The sequence below is a fragment of the Megascapheus bottae genome, chromosome 11 (genome assembly GCF_031878675.1).
Source record: "Megascapheus bottae isolate mThoBot1 chromosome 11, mThoBot2.hap1, whole genome shotgun sequence".
In the NCBI taxonomy this organism is placed as follows: domain Eukaryota; kingdom Metazoa; phylum Chordata; class Mammalia; order Rodentia; family Geomyidae; genus Megascapheus; species Megascapheus bottae.
Window position 1 is genome coordinate 49,438,472 of NC_143519.1, and position 20,320 is coordinate 49,458,791.

The window sequence follows — 20,320 nt, forward strand, 5'->3', positions numbered from 1 at the left end:
GATAATCCAACTAAAGAAACTACTCTTGGACTGTTGATTATATTTAGCATTAATTGTGTAGTCATAGTTTGGTAGATATATGAAATATAACATATAAAAAACTAATATAAAGCAATACTAAAATGAGGGTGGGGTCCAAATTAGTTGGCTCCATTCACAACTTTACTATGTTGGCGTAACTGCACACATTTATGCACTAAAAACAAGTAGTGAGTTACATCTGGTCTCCAAGATTAACTTAAAAAAATTTAAACCAATTAATCAGAGATGCTAAAAGACTAAAAGTTCTGTTTTTTCAGTGGTATGTGGCCCATTAGAGCTTGTTTTAACTGGAATGCTGTGCACGTTTCAGAGTACAACATTAGCCCACTGATCAACTTTGGGCCAGCAATGCTAATACGGCTGACGGTTCTGCTCTTGGAAGAGGGCCTTGCTTTCTGTTGCATGCTCACACTGACCCTGTACTTTCTTTCCTTTCCTTTGTTTCCTGTGCCATGCTTGCTGTGTAGCAAATGGAATCTCTTGCAGTAAGTTAACTTTCTTTCATACTCTTTGTCCATTTAGGCATGGATCCATAACAAGCCTTATTTTATTTTGTTAACTATCATTTAGCATGTTTTCCCTTTTTTATTTATTTTCGTTGGTAGATTGAGACATGCCAACTTATTATCAGTAGCCTTTTGGGATGCTTTTGCACCAAAGTTCAAACCTACATTGCTATGAATTATCATACTACCAATGGGATATTTTAAATAATAACTACTATTACTTGGCAGGAAAGCCAGAGTATTCATAGCTAGATTTCAGCCTAAACTGGGAAGGTAGCATTGTTTTTAAACAATACTTCAGCATTTATTTTGCAAGAACCTGGCAGCTATCTTCCATAGCAGACTTCAAAAGATTTCCATACAGAAAAGTTTAAATGACCATAGAAAGTGTTTTACTGAAATCAAAGAGAACTTAAGCTAATTAAATCCACCTAATTGGAATAGATTTTTCCCTAGGAGCAATGAAGAGAAGAGACGGAATGGCTAGAAAGGAACTTATTAAATATAGTCTTAGCATGAATTTTTTTTTACATTTAAAAATCAGGATCAAAGGGCCTAATGGCAAGAGTGCTTGCCTAGCATGCACAAAGACCTGAATTTGATTCCTCAGTACCACATACATAGAAAAAGCCAAAAGTGGTGATGTGGCTCAAGTCATAGAATGCTAACCTTGAGAAAGCACAAGGACAGTGCTCAGACCCTAAGTTCAAGCCCCAGGACTAGCAAAAAAAAAATCTGCATCAAAATTCTATGCATAGTGTCAATAACATATACCACCTAAAACCTAAATTCTTAAACTGGCTTGGGAAAACAATTTTTTAAAAGACCTCAGTACTCTCAATTCTGAGTAGAGTTCATTTACAACAATCTATTAATGAAAGGAAGCACTACCCTTAATTCACCTCACTGAAAACCTGACTAGTGAAGCATTTTTTAACTATGTATTTAACCCACTTTTACTGCGTGACTGCTTAGTAGTAAGATCCTACAATCCCATCACTATCAAAGAGCTAATCCATCCCTGAAATAAAGTAGGCAAAAACAATAGAGTTTTTAGAGAGTTCTGCAATCATTGATGATGGAATACAACTTGTGAATGCTTTTGCATCAGACTTTACAGAGGCCATTTCCAGAGAAACCATTAAAGGATATTCTGTACAGTTGCTTTTTTTACCCTTGTGCAGAAAGTTCTAGAAGCTTTTGAGGTTTTTTTTAACTGTTATGGCCCCATTTCTACCTCTTTAATTAAGTAAATGTGTCCTGAGAACTGAGTAGAAGCCTCATCACTTAAACTGACAGAGTGCTCCAAGGACCATGTGGCTCATGTCCTGTTACAATTCTCTCCCAGACATCTTCTCAGTGTGCAAATCTAACCCCTTCACATTTGCTTTTCGACTATGCTTTGAATAAAAACCAATTCTTTGTTTTTAAAAGCAATGTGTCATCTGTAAAAGTACACACAGCCACTCAGCTATAATTTATAGGTATTCAACTGGCAAATACCAATACAAATGTCGTGGTTTTCTTGGTCCTTTTCATAGCTGCCACTCATCTAATTAGACATCTTCCACTAGGTAGAACATAACAATCTATATTACACTGTGAATTTCTCACTGATACTGATTGAATTTTTTTTTAATTTCATTTGGGAATGGTAACAGCTAGTTATGTTTCCTTAATTAAAAAAAAAATGTGCGTGTTGTGTGTCCACTGAAATTTCACTCAATGTATCACAATAATCCTTAATAACAATTTCATCCTTGCACATTCTTTCTTTAGCAACTGGAACTGTGTCAGAGGTTATATAAGCTACACTTCCAGCTGCTGTTGCTTTTCCAATCGTACTGTAAGCTCATCGGCCAGGTGCATGAAGTGAGCTCCATGCCGGAGGTGAGTCCCTGTGCCTGCCCACCCCAAATCCCGGCATACACAACCATCAGTGTATGCTTTGCTCTGTGTCCTCCCTCCTGTTACAACTGTCCACTTGATTTCATTCCCACAGAATTACTTTGCTCAAGCACAGGTCGGAAATAAAATGGTTTGGATTTATTTCTGTTTCTCCTTTTCCAAAGGTTTTCCAGAGCAAACTACTAAGATGAGAAACGTGAGATAGCCCTCCATTTTATATTCTAGGTGCCTTACTTGAGTCACCCTGATCTCAGCCCTGAATCTGGACATCCTTTGATTCTTTCTTACCTTTAAGAAGGAAGTGATTGGGACCGGGAGTTTGGCCTAGTGGTAGAGTGCTTGCCTAGCATGCACGATCTGGGTTCGATTCCTTGGTATCACATACATAGAAAAAGCCAGAAGTGGTGCTGTGGCTCAAGTGGTAGTGTGCTAGCCTTGAGAAAGCCCAAGGATAGTGGTCAGGCCCTGAGCTCAAGCCCAGGACTGGCAAAAAAAAAAAAAAAGAGAGAGAGAGAGAGAGAAGGAAATGACTGTGTTGCCTGAATGTCTTCAGTTTCTGTGCCTTGCTTAGTCAAGGATGCTTTGATATTATCAGGTATAAAATGCAAAATAACTTAAGCATACGATTCCCAAGTGGGCCAGAGTTTTCCTAGGAGTGAAAGAAACTAATAGTGGCATGCAGAAAGTACAGTGGAAGCACAGAGGACACACATCTAACTTGCCTAAAGTTTACAGAGGTCAAAGGAGCAATCTTTCAACATGGAGTAATGGAATTGAAGTTCAGTAAGAACCAAAGCATTCACATAAAATGTGTGAAAGAGAAAGACTGTAAGATACCAGTGGAAAAGGAGGGCTGATAGAAAGCAAGAAACCAGAAGTAAGAAGAAAGTGCTACACTGTGTTTTGGGGAAGACCTTTATAATGTAGAAGGTGGATTTGATGACAAGTAGACCTACCTGACATGTGGAGGAAAGATGTGAATGTGCTTAAATCAACCAGGACAGAAGTAGGCATGAACAGAGAAGAAAAATAGGAGGGAGAGATAGGAAAAAAGATCGGTGAAACTGTGAGAGGTCAGGGGACTGCAAAGTTGAAGCTGTCTCAGATGAGTCAGGTGACCAGTGGTGTGACAGCTGACACAAGGGTCTATGAAGGACTGTAAAGGACTTGTACATTCAGAAAGTCAAGCCTTCTCCCTCTGCCTACTAGACCAATATACTTGGTTTAATGACTGCTATATTGCAACTGGTTAGATATGAAGAATTGCAGTTAAGAGAGAGAGATAAAGGGAATGATGCAGTTACCACTAGACAGAATTAGATGACCTCATCCACTAAGAGCAGTTGGATCCTGGGAAATCATACCACCTCAGGAGAGGACAAAGGAGGAAGAACCATAAACCCAATATCACTCAATTTGACAAAAAGGGGGAAATGGTGTAACTTTCAAAAGCCAACATGAAGGAGATAATGTCAAATCCTTGGTTATGAATTAATCACAAATCAGTCTTTCTCTACCAACTATATAAACTACACAATGAAAAATAAAGACTACTCTTTTTTTTTTTTGCCAGTCCTGGGCTTGAGCTCAGGGCCTGAGCACTGTCCTTGGACTTTCTCAAGGCTAGAGCTCTACCACTTGAGCCTCAGCACCACTTCCAGCTTTTTCTATATATGTGGTACCAAGGAATCGAACCCGGGTCTTTATGCATGCTAGGCAAGCACTTTAACCACTAGGCCAAACTCCTGGCCCCTAAATAAAGACTACTCTTAATGGGATCCTTAAAGTGTGTCTTTGCTCAAGAAACAAAGGTCCTGTAAACTAAACACATGCTCCCATTTCCATGTTGAAAAAGCAACTGGAGCTGGCACCTGTGGTTTTTGCTGGTAATCCTAGCTACTCAAGAGGCTAAGATCTGGGGAACAAGGTTCAAATTCAGTTTAGGTAGGAAAATTCATGCAACTTTATCTCCAGTTAACCACCAAAATGCCATAAATGGAGCTGTGGCTCAACTGGTAGAGTACCAGCCTTGAGGAAAAAAAAAAAAAAGCTAAGGAACAGAGTCCTCTTTTGGGGCCCCTCTCTGAAAGCAAAATCGCACTACTTTTCTTTCACAGCTTTTCCTTCCACTTTCAAATGAACTTAAAGCTAAAGGACAGTACCTAGGCCCTGTGTTCAAGCCCCAATACTAGCAAAGTAAAAACAACAAAACAGTTGCAGCAAGATGGCCAGCTGGTGATGTCTGATGCTTTCAAATAATCAAAACATGACCAAGTAACTATATTTCAGTTGAGTGGCTAAAAATGTGGTCAGCCTAGAGCAAGGAAGTAGTGGAAACCCTGAGGAACACCGAACTCAGTATGGCCTTTGATGCCAATCCAGCCAGTGGGGTCAATTCAGGACCCAGATGGATTTTCCCTCTGGGGAATAAGTAAGTGAGAGCTTCTCAGCAGGCTCATTACTGGTGCAGATAATTGAGTGTCCGCTACTGGAGAAGCCTGCCCTTCCCTCACAGCCTGGGAGCATCAGTACTCCAGAAACCGAGCTCCTATCCTTTTGCTCAACCTCCCCAGCTCCCAGTCCCAGCCCCATGACCCAAGCTACTACTACTCCAGACTATCTTGAAACCAAAGTTGTTGCTGGAGGACATCCTGATTTGGAGGTCACTTATGCCTGGATTGCTCTATCTCTGAGAGTGTGTCCAATTAAAAAGCTAAAGAAATCACCACTAATAATCAGCCATAGGAGAAATGCTTCAGCTGTAATTCTGGCTCAAGTGGTATAAGCAACTGCCTGACCCACATGAGTATCTGAATTCAGACCCCATTATTGCCCCCTGCAAAGTAGTTTTAATGAGAATTGCTTGAGGAAGTGATTTTACCAGAAGTGAAAGGACAATGATCATCATCATAAGAACATGAAAGTAACTACAATAATGTTGGACATCAATAATTTTAGCTACCTAAGGGGATGAGATCTGAGGAACATGGTTCAAAACCATCCCAGGCAGAAAAGTTGCTGCAACTCTTATCTCCAATTATCCTCCAAGAAGACTAGAAGTAGAGCTGTCGCTCAAATAGAGTTCCAATCTTGAGCAAAAGAGATAAGGGACAACATTCAGGCTCTAAATTCAAGTCCCAGCGCACATTCACACACTAACTATAATAAGTTATACTATCAAGCAACATACAGTAAGAAAAAGATACACATCATGACAACAAAAGTTGAGAGATTAAAGGCATTAGATGGTGATGTTTCTGTGGAAGAAGCATTAATGTGTTGGCCTTGTACATGCTAGATAAGTGTTCTACCAGCCTTTGGACCCAATTTCAACCAATAAAGTCTGGGTATGGTGATGTGTACCTATTACAGTTTTCAAGGAAGAGTAAGTAATCAGACTTTGGCTCAATCCAGGACTGAAATTAAGGTATCAGCTTAAATAGTCTACTATGCTTCATATAACAATGATAGTAACTACAAAGTAAAACAAAAAGATATGATAATTAGTTTAGCACACAGTAAATTATTAAACCACAAAAGTAGACAACAGAAGAGGAGGAGAAAAGAACAAAGAATCTACAAAACTACCATAATTACCTACTTAGGAGGCCAAGATCTACAGAAACACAGTGAGGGGACAACCTCAGGCCATGAAAAAGAAAATGATTGCAAAAAGAGGACCTGGCAAAACTATGGCAAAGTAGTAGGGTATAAAATTAACCCTCAGAAATCAACTGCTTTCCTGTATGCCAACAACGAGAAGAGGGAGGCAGAAATCAGGAAAGCCACTCCTTTTGCAATAGCCTCAAAGAAAATAAAGTACTTAGGAATTAACTAAGAATGCAAAGACCTTTATGATGATAACTTTAAAAACATGAAAAAAATTAAAACTGAGGAAGTGAAAAAACCTCCTATGCTCCTGGATTGGAAGAATTAACATAATTAAAACGGCAATCCTGCCAAGGGCTATCTACAAATTCAATGCAATACCCATCAATAACCCAATGTCATTCTTTTTTAAAATTTTTATTTTATTTATTTTTATTGTCGGGATAATGTATAAAAGAGTTACAGTTATATTTGCCAGGTAGTAGGTGCATTACTTCTCACACATTGATACCCCTTCTCATATTTTTGTACCCATTTCCTTGCCCTATCCCTTCCCAATCACCTTGTTTCCCCCTTCCCTTCCTATTTCAAATAAACAAATAAGTGTATATATAATATACCAGGTAACAAAGTCAGATACAGTAACAATATGAGATTAATTAAAGGGCAAAAAAAGAACCCAATGTCATTCTTTTTTTTTTTTTTTTTTTTTTTTTGCCGGTCCTGGGCTTGAGCTCAGGGCCTGAGCACTGTCCTTGAACTTTCTCAAGGCTAGAGCTCTACCACTTCAGCCTCAGTACCACTTCTGGCTTTTTTTTTTTAATGTATGTGGTACCAAGAAATCAAACCTGGGTTTGACAAGCACTCTACTTCTAGGCCAAACTCCCGGCCCCCCAAAGTCATTCTTTAAAGAAATAGAGGAAGCAATCAAAAAATTCATATGGAATAATAAAAGACCCTGTATAGCAAAAACAATTCTTAGCAAAAAGTACAGCGCTGGAGGAATATCAATACCAAACTTTAGACTCTATTACAGACTATAGTAACCAAAACAGCTTGGTACTGGCACAAGAACAGGCCTGAGGACCAATGGAATGAACTGAAGACCCAGAAATTAATCCACAGGCCTATGGCCACCTAATCTTCGATAAGGGAGCCAAAAAAAATTTATGATGGAAGAAAGACAGCCACTTCAACAAGTGGTGCTGGCACAATTGGTTAAGTACCTGCAGAAAACTAAAGTTAGATTACTGTATATCACCCTGAACCTAGATTTATTCCAAATGGACCTTGAGGTAAAAGCGGATAACCTGAAAACTTTACAAGAAGGAATAGGAAATACACTAGGTCTCTTTGGCACAGGTTGAAACTTTATTAAGAAAGACCCAGAAACACAACAAATTAAAGAAAGTTTAGACAAATGAGACTGCATTAAACTGCAAAGCTTCTGTATGCCAAAGGACATCTAGCAAGCTAAATAGAAAGCCTACAGAGTGGGAAAAGAACTTCACTTGCCATAAAGCTAAAAAAAATGAATCTCTCCAAAACAAATCTTCAAAGAAACAACCATCCCAGTAAAAGGTGGGCTAAAGACTTAAAGAGAGACTTCTCTGAAGAGGAAATTAGAATGGCCTATAGACACATGAAGAAATGCTCAACTTCTCTGGCCATAAAAGAAATGCAAATCAAAACAACTTTTGAGATTCCATCTCACTCCAGTTAGAATGGCCAAGATCAAAAAATCTAATAACAACAGATGCTGGAAGGGATGTGGCCATGAGGGATCACTACTACACTATTGGTGGGAGTGCAAACTCATTCAACCATTGTGGAAAGCAGTATGGCAATTCCTCAAAAGACTAAACATAGAGCTCCTCTATGACCCAGAAATTCCACTCCTTGACATTTACTCAAATGTCCAGAAACAAGGACATACTAAAGCCACTAGCACAACGATGTTAATGAACCAACCCAGATGCCCCTTGATGATTGGATCAAGAAGATGTATTTATACACAATGGAATGACATTGTCCCATTTGTAAAGAAATGGAAAGACTTGGAAAAAATCTTAAGTAAGCCAGACCCAAAGGAACACACAGGCTCAATGGTTTCTCTCATTTGTAATAATTAGTACATATCAAGTCCTCACCTACCAGAGAATTACAATACCTTAAAACCTAGGCACATAAGATCATATAGGATGAGACTAAATGAAAGGAACCCGATACGGAAACAAGAGCTTTATCTTGTGTGATTGTTGTTCTTAATGTACTATGTTATTTCTCTTCTCTTTTGTTGCCCTTTGGTTAATCGTTACTGTATCTGACTTTGTTGCCTGATATATTGTATATACGTTTATTTGATTATTTGAAATAGGAAAGAGAAAGGAGGAAAACAAGATGATTGTGAGGGGTGGGGGAAGGGAAATGGGGACAAAAACATGAGAAGGGTTATCAATACATGAGAAGTAATACACCTATTGCCTGGTAAATATAACTGTAATCCCTCTATACATTATCCTGACAATGAAAATATTTTTTTAATAAAAGCAGAGCTGGAGATGTACCTCTGGTGATACTGTACAAGCAAGTGCAAAGACCTGAGGTCAAATTCCAGTACTACCAAAACAAACTAGCAAAAAAAAAATTATAAATTACCTACCATTCTACTTTATGCAGGTAATTTTAGATTTAGTTCCAAAGAAAAGCAAGCAACAAAAAGCAGATCAGAAATTAGAGAACTGAAAAATCATTTTAAATGTGTAAGAGTTATTTCTTTGAAAAAGTAAACAAAAATTTAAACCTAGGTGGGCCAAGCATTGTGGCTTACATCTGTAATCTTACCTACTCAGGAGGTAATGATTAGGAGCATCACAGTTAAAGGGAAGCCCTGGCAGAAGAGTCCATCAGACCCATCTCAACTACAAAAGGATGGTATGGTGTGTGTGCCTATTACAGTTTTAAGGGAAGCATAAATAAGCAGCTTGTGTTCAATCCAACATAGACATGAGCATAATACCCTATTTTTTAAAATAAAGCAAAAAAAGGGCTGAAGGCATGGACCAAGTGATAAAGAACCTGCTGAGTAAGCACAAGGCCTGGTGTTCAAACCCCAGTACCAAGGAGGCACAGAGGGAGCGGAAGGGTAAAATCAAAAAGACCTAGAAAGGAAAAGAAGAAGTCAGAAAATCAAGTACAAGGCTGGGCACCCACTAGTGGCTCACCCGGTAATCCTAGGTCCTCAGAGGGCTGAGATCTTAGGGTCAAGGTTCGAAGCCAGATTAGGCACACAAATCGCTAAGATACATCTCCAGCTAACCAGAAAAAAAGCCAGAAGTGAAGGTTTGGCTGAAGTGGTACAGCATCAGTTGTAAAATGCTGAGGGAAAGCATGAGGTCCTAGTTAAAACCTCAGTACCAGCACAAAAGGGAGAAAATAGTTAAGAGGGGATAGAAAAATAGATGTCTCAGAAATAAAGAAATGGGGCTGGGAGTTTTGCCTAGTGGTAGAGTGCTTGCCTAGCATGCATGAAGACCCGGATTCAATTCCCTGGTACCACATACATAGAAAAAAGGCAGAACTGGTGCTGTGGCTCAAGTGGCAGAGCTCTAGCCTTGAGAAAACCCAAGGACAGTGTTCAGGCCCTGAGCCCAAGCCTAGGACTGGCAAAAAAAAATGATAAAGGGACTATTATATACAGTTATATGTTAACAAACAGGATAGTACAAAGGAAACAGACAAGTTCCTAGGAAATAGAGCCCACCAAGGTTAAACTAGGATGAAACAGAAAGCTTGCAGCACAGACCAATAACTAAGAGACTGGAGAAGTATGTAGCTCAAAACCTCCCACTAAATAAAAACCTGCATTTCATGGCTAAATTCTACCAAATGTGCAAAAAAAAACCTATTACCAATTCTTCTTAGTCTTAAAAAATAGAAGTGAACAGCCAGGAGCCGGTAGTTCATGCTTGTAATCCTAGCTGCTAAGGATCACAGGTCAAAGCCAGCTGAAGCAGGAAAGTCCATGGGACTCTTACCTCCAATAAAGTACTCAAAAAAAGCTGAAAGTGATGCTGTAGCTCAAGTGGTAAAGTGCTAGCCTTGCAAAAAAGAAGTCTGGGGACAGTGCCCAGGCCCAGAGTTCAAGCCCCAGGAATGGGAAAAAAAAAAAAGCAAACTTCATGCTAGGTGCCTACAGCTCAGGCCTACTAGAATCCTAGCTACACATGAGGCTATGATTTGCATATCACAGAAGCCAGTCAAGGCAGGCAAGTCCATGACTCTTATCTCCAATTTACCACCAAAAAGCAAAGCCCTGATGCAAGGCCCTGAGTTCAAGGACCAGTGTTGTCACAAAAAATCTCAGTGCCAGTGCTTGTAATCCTAAGCTGATAGGAAAATTATGGTTTGAAGCCAGCCAGACAGCAAAGTCCAAGAGACTCTTCTCTCCAGTTAACCACCTGAAGAAAAAAAAAAAACTAGACATAGCACTGTAGCTCAAGTTGTAGAGCACTAGCCTTGAGTAAAAAGTTCTCATGGACAGCAAAGGCTCTGAGTTCAAGCCCAAGGACTGGCTAGAACATGTACACACATATACAAAATAGAGCTAACCACTACAAACACATTTTATGAAACCAACATCACATTGATAGCTAAATAAAGACACTGTAAGTAAAGAAAATTGCAGGTCTAGTGGTAGAGTGCTTGCCTAGCATGCATCAAGACCCAGGTTCGATTCCTCGGTACCACATACATAGAAAAAAAGCCAGAAGTGGGTGCTAAGGCTCAAGTGGTAGAGCTCTAGCCTTGAGAAAGTCCAAGGACAGTGCTCAGGCCCTGAGCTCAAGTCCAGGACTGACCAAAAAAAAAAAATATATATATATATATATATATATATGCAACAATCCAGGTGCCAATGGATCACACCTGTAATCCTAGCCACTCAGGAGGCCGAGTTCTGAGGATCAGGGTTCAAAAACAGCCCAGGCATGAAAGTCTGTGAGACTCCAATTAACCACCAGAAAATCAGAAGTGGCACTGTGGCTCAAGTGGTAAAGCTCTAGCCTTGAGCTGAAGAGGTCAGGAACAGAATTTAAACCCCACAACCAACAACAACAAAAAAAAATACTACCAACCAGGACTAGGGGTATGACTTAAATGGTACTAGGGGTATGACTTAAATGGTAAAGGAGACCTGCCTTAGAAGGGGCAAAGTGCTGAGTTCAAATTACAGTGCTGTCAAACTAAAGAACAAAATTCAACAACATTAAAAATATCCCACATAACCAAGTGGGATTTATCCCTGAAATATTTATCATAGTCAAACCCATCAATGAAAATACATCACATCAACAGAAGTATCAGTTAAAAGCATTAATCAGGGCCAGGAGGAATTTTGCCTAGTGGTAAGAGTGCTCGCCTAGCATGCATGAAGACTTGGGTTCAATTCCTCAGTACCTCACACACAGAAAAAAGCCAAAAGTGGTACTGTAGCTCAAGTGGTAGAGTGCTAGCCTTGAGGAAAAAAGCCCAAGGAAAGGGCTTCATGCCCCAGGACTGACCAAAAAAAAAAAAAGGCATTAATCAAAAGTCATTTCAAATAATAAAAACAAAGCATGTGATAAAGTTCAATATCCTTTATTGAATAAAAAAAATCTGAACAGGCTGGGTGCAGTGGCTCATGCCTATAATCCTAGCTAGATTGTAGTTCAAAGCCAGCCTAGGCACTAAAGAACATGAGACTCATATCTCCAGTTAACCACTAGAAATTGGGAAGTGGGGCTGAGGCTCTGGGGATAAGGTAGTAAGAAGCCTTGAGCTGAAGAGCCCAGGAACAGCACCAAGAGTTCAAGTTCCATGATCATCCCCTCCCTCAAAAAAAACTGAACAGTTAAGGTATAGGAGTTTCTCAACATAATAAAAAGCATTTATTTAAACCTTGCAGTTGGACTGGAGGCATGGTTTTATGTGGTAGAAAACCAATTGAAGAAGCAAACTCAGCAAGTGCAAAGCCCTGAGTATAAACCCAGTACTGGCAAAAAAAGAAAAAAATCATGATCAATGAGGAACAAATTAAAGCTTTTGTGTTTAGATTATGATTTAATGCACCCATAGCTCCTGTTCAGCAGTGTACCAGCAGCAGTAGCAAAGGCAATCGATGAAAGAAAAGGCAAGAAGTAAAAAAGAAAATTATCCCTATTTGTAGTAGACATGATGCTCTATGTAGAAAATCCCAGCAATTCCAGAGGAAAAAATAAACTAGGACTATAAGCATATAAAATGACACAGCTGAAAAAGAAATCAAGAAAACTATCTCTTTTATGATAGCCATAAGTGTGTATACATATTTAGCTATACGAAATTGGCAAGTAAATCAATGTCGTCAAATATATTTTTCCAATAAGTTTTAAACATAGATACCAAGATGACACAATGGAAAAAGGATGGTCTCTTCATTAGGTGGTGTTCCACATGCAAAGAATGAAATTGGGCTGTGAGCAATGGCTCAGGTCTGTAATTCTAACTACATTGAGCTAGGCAGAGATAGGGAGATTGCAGTCCACAGCCAGCAAAAAGAGTTTCAAGAGACTCCATCTCTGCCAGTTACTGGGCACACTTATTATCTCAGCTACTGGGGGAGCTCAGTATCTGGGTGCAATGACACACCATTATTATCCACAGAAAGTCAGGGAAGCATAAATAGGAGGATCACAGCCCAAGCTGGCCCCAGCATAAATCAACAGCATACCTCAAAAAATACTAAGGCAAGCCAGACACCAGTGACTCATGGCTATAATCCTATCTACACAGAAGGCTGAGATCTGAAGGATCAAGGTTTAAAGCCAACCTTGGCCTAAAAGTCTGTTTAGACCCATCTCTAATTAACCCAGGAAAACCCTAGGCAGTAGGCATGATTCAAACAGCAAGGCCCTGAGCTCAAGTCTCCATACCAGCAAAAAGGAAAAACTTTTAAAAACAGGTTGGAGATATGGCTCAAGTGGAAGAATATCTGTGAAGCAAGCATGAAGCTTTGAGTTCAAACCCCAGTGCTGCCAAACCAAACAAACAAACAAAAAAGAGTGAAAAGAAATAAATTCAAAGAGGTAGATAAAATTCCTGCCTATAAGACCTGAAACCAGAAAACCCCAAGAAGAGCTCTTCAACTGGAGCCTTGATAGTAACTTTGGAAATTACATTTAAAAGGCAACAAAAAGTGTCTGGGAGCATGGCTCAAGTGGTAAGCACATGCACCTGCTTGAACATAAGACCCTCAGTTCAAACCTTAGTACCACCAAAAAAAAAAAGCTACAAAACAGAAATCTATAAATGAGACTACATCACAGAATAAAAGCTTTCTGCACAGCAAGGGAAACACCAACAAATGAAATGCCACCTGTGGTATGGAAAAAAGTATATACAGACCACACATGAAAGAAGACATTTCTCCAAAGATGACAAAAACAAACCCAATGGTCTATGAAGAGATTTGCAATTTCACTAATCATCTGAGAAATGCAAATTATAACCACCACAAGATGTCACTTCATCACTAATAAGGACGGTTATTTTGAGAGGGGGAGGAGACATGTAAACACATGAAATATGACTTTGAATTGGCACAGCCATTACAAAAAAACTGCATAGAGATTCCAGGGAAATTAAAAATAGCACTAACATCTGACTCAGCCATCCCTATCCTATGCTTACGTCCACAGAAGAGGAATGACCACCTCATGCCAGTGTCTGCAACTGCGGGCATTGAGATCACCAGTCTGGGCTGCGATCTTCTGTTGAAATCTTGACTCCTAGATGTCTGACAAAAATTATGCATTTGAGTGTTCTGGAATGTAAAAATAAAACTAAACAACCAGACATACAGACCACTTCCCTCTGGAGCCCTCTCAGGAGGGATATGTTCTCCAATCCCTTAGGCCTTAAATTGCCAACAATCAGGACCTAGATGTCTCCCACTGTCAGGCCCTCTTGTAAGGCTTCTTTTGGTAAGGAATCCCGGCATAACCTCCCTTGTAATTTCCTGAACCTGTAGCATCAGCCTGGATAAAAGTTATCTTCTAATCCATGCCCTCCCTCCCCTCAACTCTCTGGGCTAAGACACCATCTCAGACCTATCTATGGCTAAACCTTGTGGGCCTAACCCAATTTGTCCTTTCTCCTCTATTAAGACCACCACCTACTCCAGAGGCCAGCATCAGCCACTGTATTAGGGAAACATGCAAACAAGGTATAAGAAGATGCCAACTTCATCCAGAAACAAAATAGTCATCTTATATATTTTGAGGAAAGTTGCAAGTAGAGAAGCCATGGATGGGGCTGGGATTATGGCTTGGTGTAGAGTATTTGCCTAGCATGCACGAAGCCCTGGACTTGATCCCTTAGGACCACATCCATAGAAAAGGCTTCAAGTGGTACTGTGGCTCCAGTGGTAGAGCACTAGCCTTGGGAAAACTCAGGGAAGTGCCCAGGACCTAAGTTCAAGCCCCAGTCCTGTCAGAGGAGGAAGTAGTAGTGGAAGTAGTAGTAAGAGGAGGAGTAGCAGCAGTTGTAGTCATAGATTCTCTCTTGGGATTTACATTAGAACACTCTGGGATCCTTAGTTTCAGCCATTATTTTGAGACCAGGTATTCCTATATTCTCCAACCTGCCTTTGAACTCTCAAGTTTAAGTGATCTTCCTTCTTCAGTTTCCCAAGTAGCTGAAACTACAGGCACATGCCACTGTGCCTGGACTACTTCCAGTAATTTTGATGAGAAATACCCTTTACTTCTGTAGCATACAACGATTACTTTAAAATTATCCCTCTCATTCTTTCTTAAAATTATGTGTTCAGGCATCTTCCATGGCATAGAACAAATGGAGAACACATAGTTTGAATCTGGTTATAGGTAACAATTTACTGATCACTTGTGTGCCAAACTGCACTACATATTTTACATACATTTCATTTAGCCTTTAAAAAAAAGCCCTATGGACTGGGTAATATCAGTCTCCCAGATAAGAAATGTGAGGTGCATGAAAGTCTATTTATTTGATTGCACCCATATAATATATGAGTTAGTCAGCCTTTTACTGTCATAACAAAATAGCAAAAGCCAGCAATATTATAAAGATGAAAGGTTTACTTAACTCACAGTTTTAGAGGCTTCAAGTCCACAGAATATGGCATTGGTTCTGGCTGCTACCACATCATAAGGGAAGCCCTGTATATCTGTGTAAATTCTCTCTTTGTAAAGCCACAAGGACTCAATTATCACTATTCCACTGTCATGGTCTAATCCATTCACTTCCCAAAGGCTCCACACTTCAGCTACCAGGGTCTGACTAAATACCTTCTATACACGGTCAGTGTTAAAACTTTGGAGGTTTACCTCCTGCATGAGCTCAGGGGACAGATCAGATTCAGCTTATAGCAGTAGAGCTGCTCCCCTTCATCTCACTTTGCTTTCCATGATTTCAGTTACCCACAGTCAACTTCCACTCCAAAAATATTAAATGGAAATTTCAAAAAAGAAAAATCATATGTTTTGAATGACTTTTTGATATATTGTTATAAGATAGGATGACCTCACTGTGTACGAAAATTTGTGCATTAAGCTTTGTCACAGGAGTAAAATAGTATATATTAGATCCAATAATATCCAAGGTCTCAGATACCCACTGGGGGGGGGCAGGAATTCTGTCAGCCCTACTGTCCTACAGAATTGGCATTTGAACACCGATCTACCCTATCCTTGAACGTGTCTTTTGTATTGTACTCTTGCATTTATGCCCCCCTTAGTTTAAAAAAAAAACATTTTCAACAAAGCCCTCACCATGTGTTGATATGTTGGTATATAAATTTGTTTAATGCTTAAAACATGCAAAGCTTGTACCAGGAATATGGCCTAGTGGTAGAGTACTTGCTTAGCCTGCATAAAGCCCTTGGTTTGAAAGTGATACTGTGGCTGAAGGGCAGAGCACTATCCTTGAGAAAGCTTGAGGACAGTGCTCAGGCCCTGACACAAAAACAAAAAAAAAAATACAAAGCACCATGTAGTGCAGTCATCTTTTATTTATTTTGGTCAGTTGTGGGGCGTGAACTCTAGTCCTGAGCTCTGTCCCCGAGCTCTTCAGCTCAAGGCTGGCACTCTACCATTTGAGCCACAGCACCACTTCACTTCCAGTTTTCTGGTGGTTAATTGAAAAGTCTCACAGTCTTTCCTGCCTGGGCTGGCTTTGAACTGCGATCCTCACATCTCAGCCTCCTGAGTAGCTAGGATTACCGGTGTGAGCCACTGGTGCCTGGCCTTTTTTTTTTTTTTTTTGGCCAGTTGGGGCTTGAACTCAGGGACTGAGCACTGTCCTAGGGCTTTCTCAAGACTAGAGCTCTACCACTTGAGCCTCAGCACCACTTCTGGCTTTTTTTCTATGTATGTGGTACTGAGGAATTGAACCCGGGTCTTCGTGCATGCTAGGCAAGCACTCTACCACTAAGCCAAACTCCCGGTCCTCTGGCCTTTTTTTAACCTAGATACTAAGTTTATGCTTAACCAGAACAATGTCACAAAATTTCTTTCCTTGTGGACAGGAAAACCTAACCTGCAACTAAAATACATTTAATTTTATTTACAAAAACAGCTGCTGAATATGTCCAGGGAACTGAGTGACCTGAAGAGGAACCTGAAGGAAGCCACTGCAGCCATCGCCACGGACCCTCTTTACATAGAAGGAGCGTGGTCTGAGCCCACGTTCACATCCACGGAAGCTGCCATCCAGTCCATGCTGGAGTGCCTGAAGAACAATGAGCTGGGCAAAGCTTTGCGGCAAATCCGGGAATGCAGGTCACTCTGCTGTTTCTTTTAGAGATGGTTTATAATAATGTGACCAATCCTGCCTTTGTTATGGTTAGGAATGGATGGATTCACCCCAGGAAAAGACTAGGGGTTTTGGGGTATGTTTGTAAGAATACAATATGGAAGGTGGGCTCCAAGGCTTCTCCCGTGATCCTGCAGGTCTGTCTCTTTAGTGGCTAGGATTGTAGATGGAAACCACCAGCTCCCATTTTTATGCTATCTTCCAATTCATTAGAACCAGGTGAACCAGAGTGCCATATCAAATTAGATGCTTTAGAATTGCATTCTGGCCAGGAGCTAGTGGCTCACACCTGTAATCCTAACTACTCATGAGGCTGATACCTGAAGATCACTCCAATTCAAAGCCAGCCTGGACTGAAAAGTCTTCATGAGACTCTTATCTCCAATTAACCACTCAAACACTGGAAGTAGACCTGTGACTCAAAGTAATACAGCACAAGCCATGAGAAAAAGAGCCCTGGGACAGCACCAAGGCCCTGAGTTCAAGCTCCACAACCGATTAAAAAATCCATTCTAATATTTGTATACTTTTACAGGTTTATGAAAAATAATGTCTAATCATAATATTTTTACAACTCTGAATATACTAAAACCTAATGAATTGTAAACTTAAGATGGGTAAATCATGTAAGAGAATATCTCAGCCAGGCAATTTTGGTTTACTCCTGTAAACCTAGCTACTTAAGAGACTGAGATCTTAGGATCCCTGTTCAAAACCAGCTCCAGCAGAAAAGTCTATGTCTTATCTCCAATTAATCAGCAGAAGACTAAAAGTGGAGGTATGGCTCAGGTGGTGCAATGCCAGACTTGATTGTGCCGAGACCCTGAGTTCAAGCCCCAGAATCAGCACAAAAAATTTTAAGAGTTCCCCCTCCCTTTTTGGCAGTACTAGTATTTAATCTTGATGGGCAGATGTTCTACCACTTAAGCCATATCCCCAGTCGTATAAAGCATTTTTTTAAAGTAACATTCTTATACAAATGATTTGTGACCAACAGTCTTTGTGAGCAACAGCTCCTCTAATCTGTGTTGTTCTTTCTTGACTTCAGAAGCCTTTGGCCCAACGACATCTTTGGAAGCAGTTCTGATGATGAAGTCCAGACACTACTGAATATTTATTTCCGTCACCAAACCCTGGGACAGACGGGTACCTACGCCCTAGTGGGGTCTAACCAGAGCTTAACTGAGATCTGCACCAAGCTGATGGAGTTGAACATGGAGATCCGGGATATGATCCGCAGGGCCCAGAGTTACCGAGTCCTCACTGCTTTCCTCCCAGACTCCAGTGTTTCTGGCACTAGTCTCTGACAGGAGCTTCCCATCCCCCATGCTTTCCAAGCTGGGGGTGCTGCCGTGCTGGGGTGATGTCATTCAGTGTCTTCGCAGCCTTTGCAAGGCTTGGACAGACTGTTCTCCCTCTCATTGCCTGTAGGACTTTTTCTCAAGATGATGATGGAACTTCCAACATGTAGCAATACTCTTAAGAACCAAGGTAGCCCAAGACCTCTGGAGACAGACTCCACCCTGCTGTGTGGCACCTGTGTGTTTTCCTTTCCCAAGCACATGCAGCTCACTACTGAAGGATTCACTTACATCGCATACCAAAGCCGACCCTGAACAATACCTTCCTTTCTAGAAGTTTTAGATTGGCAAAAAAAAAAAAAAGTGCAATGTTTTCTTCACTAAAAAGTTTTATATTCTAAAACTTGTACATTCGCTCCCTTTCTTTTATCTTTTATCTTTTGTTTGTTTTGGTGGGCTAAGATAGAGGCAGGCAGAATGAAGCTGGCCATTGGAAAAAATTGTAAGACGGTCAAAAGCTGACAAGCCTGTGTATTTGAAAAGGGAATTGTAAATGGATTATAATTTAATGTACACTGTTATTTGAATACAATTACTGTACCTAAAAGGAGCTGCTATGAAGTACCTTTCTTATGTTGCTAGGCTACTGTTTCTAAAGGGCCTGGATCTCTTTGCACCATAAAAGATCCAGAGACTCTTTTTAAGGATCTTGGTTGCTTTTTATTAGAAGGTTGCTTTTATGAGCATATTTATACTACAGAAGGATGAGTATTAATTTTAATTAACTTTGCCATTTTGTAGAAAAAAATTACTTGCATTATACATTCTATGTCTTTTCACTTGTCAACGCATGCATATTTTAATATCCATTTGGATAGCCAGAAGTAGAATCATAAAGGTAAAATATGAGTTGTCACTTTCTTAAGAATGTCATATTTTATTTGTAATATATATGTAAAGGGCCATTCTTGAGTTTTCTCCTGAAATGTATGGCTGTCAAGTATTAGATGTGTGCATGTGAATCTGTTGCACACCAGAAACATATTCAAAGTTTATCTACGTAACTTATTCACTCTGTAAATACATTTAAAGTTTTTGTGATGTGTTCTTGATATTCTGTTCAGAACTTTCTTTAGACTAAAGAGAAAAAGAAAATACATGGTGAGCATGCCTTTTCTTTCTGGATCGTGGACATGTTTTGCCATGCGGGATGCATGACAACTTCAACACCAACAGTGACAATTTCAGGATGTCATTCACAAGTATCCTATGGGTGACATCCATTGGGGATGTGGAATATGAAGTCCTTGGCCAAAGGCTTATACCTCTGCAACTAGACCTAGACACACACACACACACACACACACACACCTTCATCCAATTCTTTGTAATCAACCACAGAGAAAACCCAGAGAAGAATGAGAGCTCTACTTGTCCAGAACAAACATTATGTTGCCATATTTAAAATCTCCAAATTGACTCTGGTAAACAGGCAAAAGAAAGTAACACTTTTCATTATGTCCCTGACACCTCCCCATTCTCTAGAAATATCCGGAGTCTTCCTACTCTTAATTTACTTGGAATAACTAACTTGCCTATATTAAATCATTAGTAACTTTTTTTTGATCAGTTACAGGGTGTCAACTCAAGGGCTGGGCACTGGCCCTGAGATTTTTTTAACTGAAAGCTAGTGCATTACCACTTTGAGCCACAGCACCCCTTCCAGTTTTCTGGGAGTTAATTGGAGATAAGAGTCTCACAAATTTTCATCCCCTAGCTAGTTTCAAACTGTGATCCTCAGATCTCAGTCTCTTGAGTAGCTAGCATTACAGGCGTAAACTACTGGCATGATTCTCATAATAAATACTCTTTTGACCCACTATTGTAATAATGTAATCAAAATAGGCTGCCTCTAACTTGGATATGATTTGATTAAAATTCATAGCTCTAAATATGGGGTTTTTGAAAAGGCATTATACATTTTGTATGTATAAATGCCTCACTTCCATCTATTGGTAAGACCATCCAAATGAGTTAGTGCAGCTGTGAAATAAATATGCTTATAACTGTTGCAGCCACAGA

General features: G+C 40.0%; 1 protein-coding gene across 4 annotated transcripts in view; it reads left to right on the forward strand.

Moving 5' to 3' along the window:
- Positions 1-20,087, forward strand: part of Fry (FRY microtubule binding protein) — a 444,403-nt gene extending 424,316 nt beyond the window's left edge. For 3 of the 4 annotated variants that reach the window (XM_090342231.1, XM_090342232.1, XM_090342233.1), the window contains 4 exons: positions 510-527; positions 2,328-2,438; positions 16,701-16,903; positions 17,986-20,087. In XM_090342231.1, coding sequence (XP_090198357.1) covers positions 510-527; positions 2,328-2,438; positions 16,701-16,903; positions 17,986-18,244 — 591 coding nt within the window. In that variant the 3' untranslated portion in view covers positions 18,245-20,087. The remainder of the gene's footprint in view (positions 1-509; positions 528-2,327; positions 2,439-16,700; positions 16,904-17,985) is intronic. The other variant, XM_090342235.1, reaches the window with a different exon arrangement.
- The last annotated feature ends 233 nt before the right edge of the window (positions 20,088-20,320 follow it).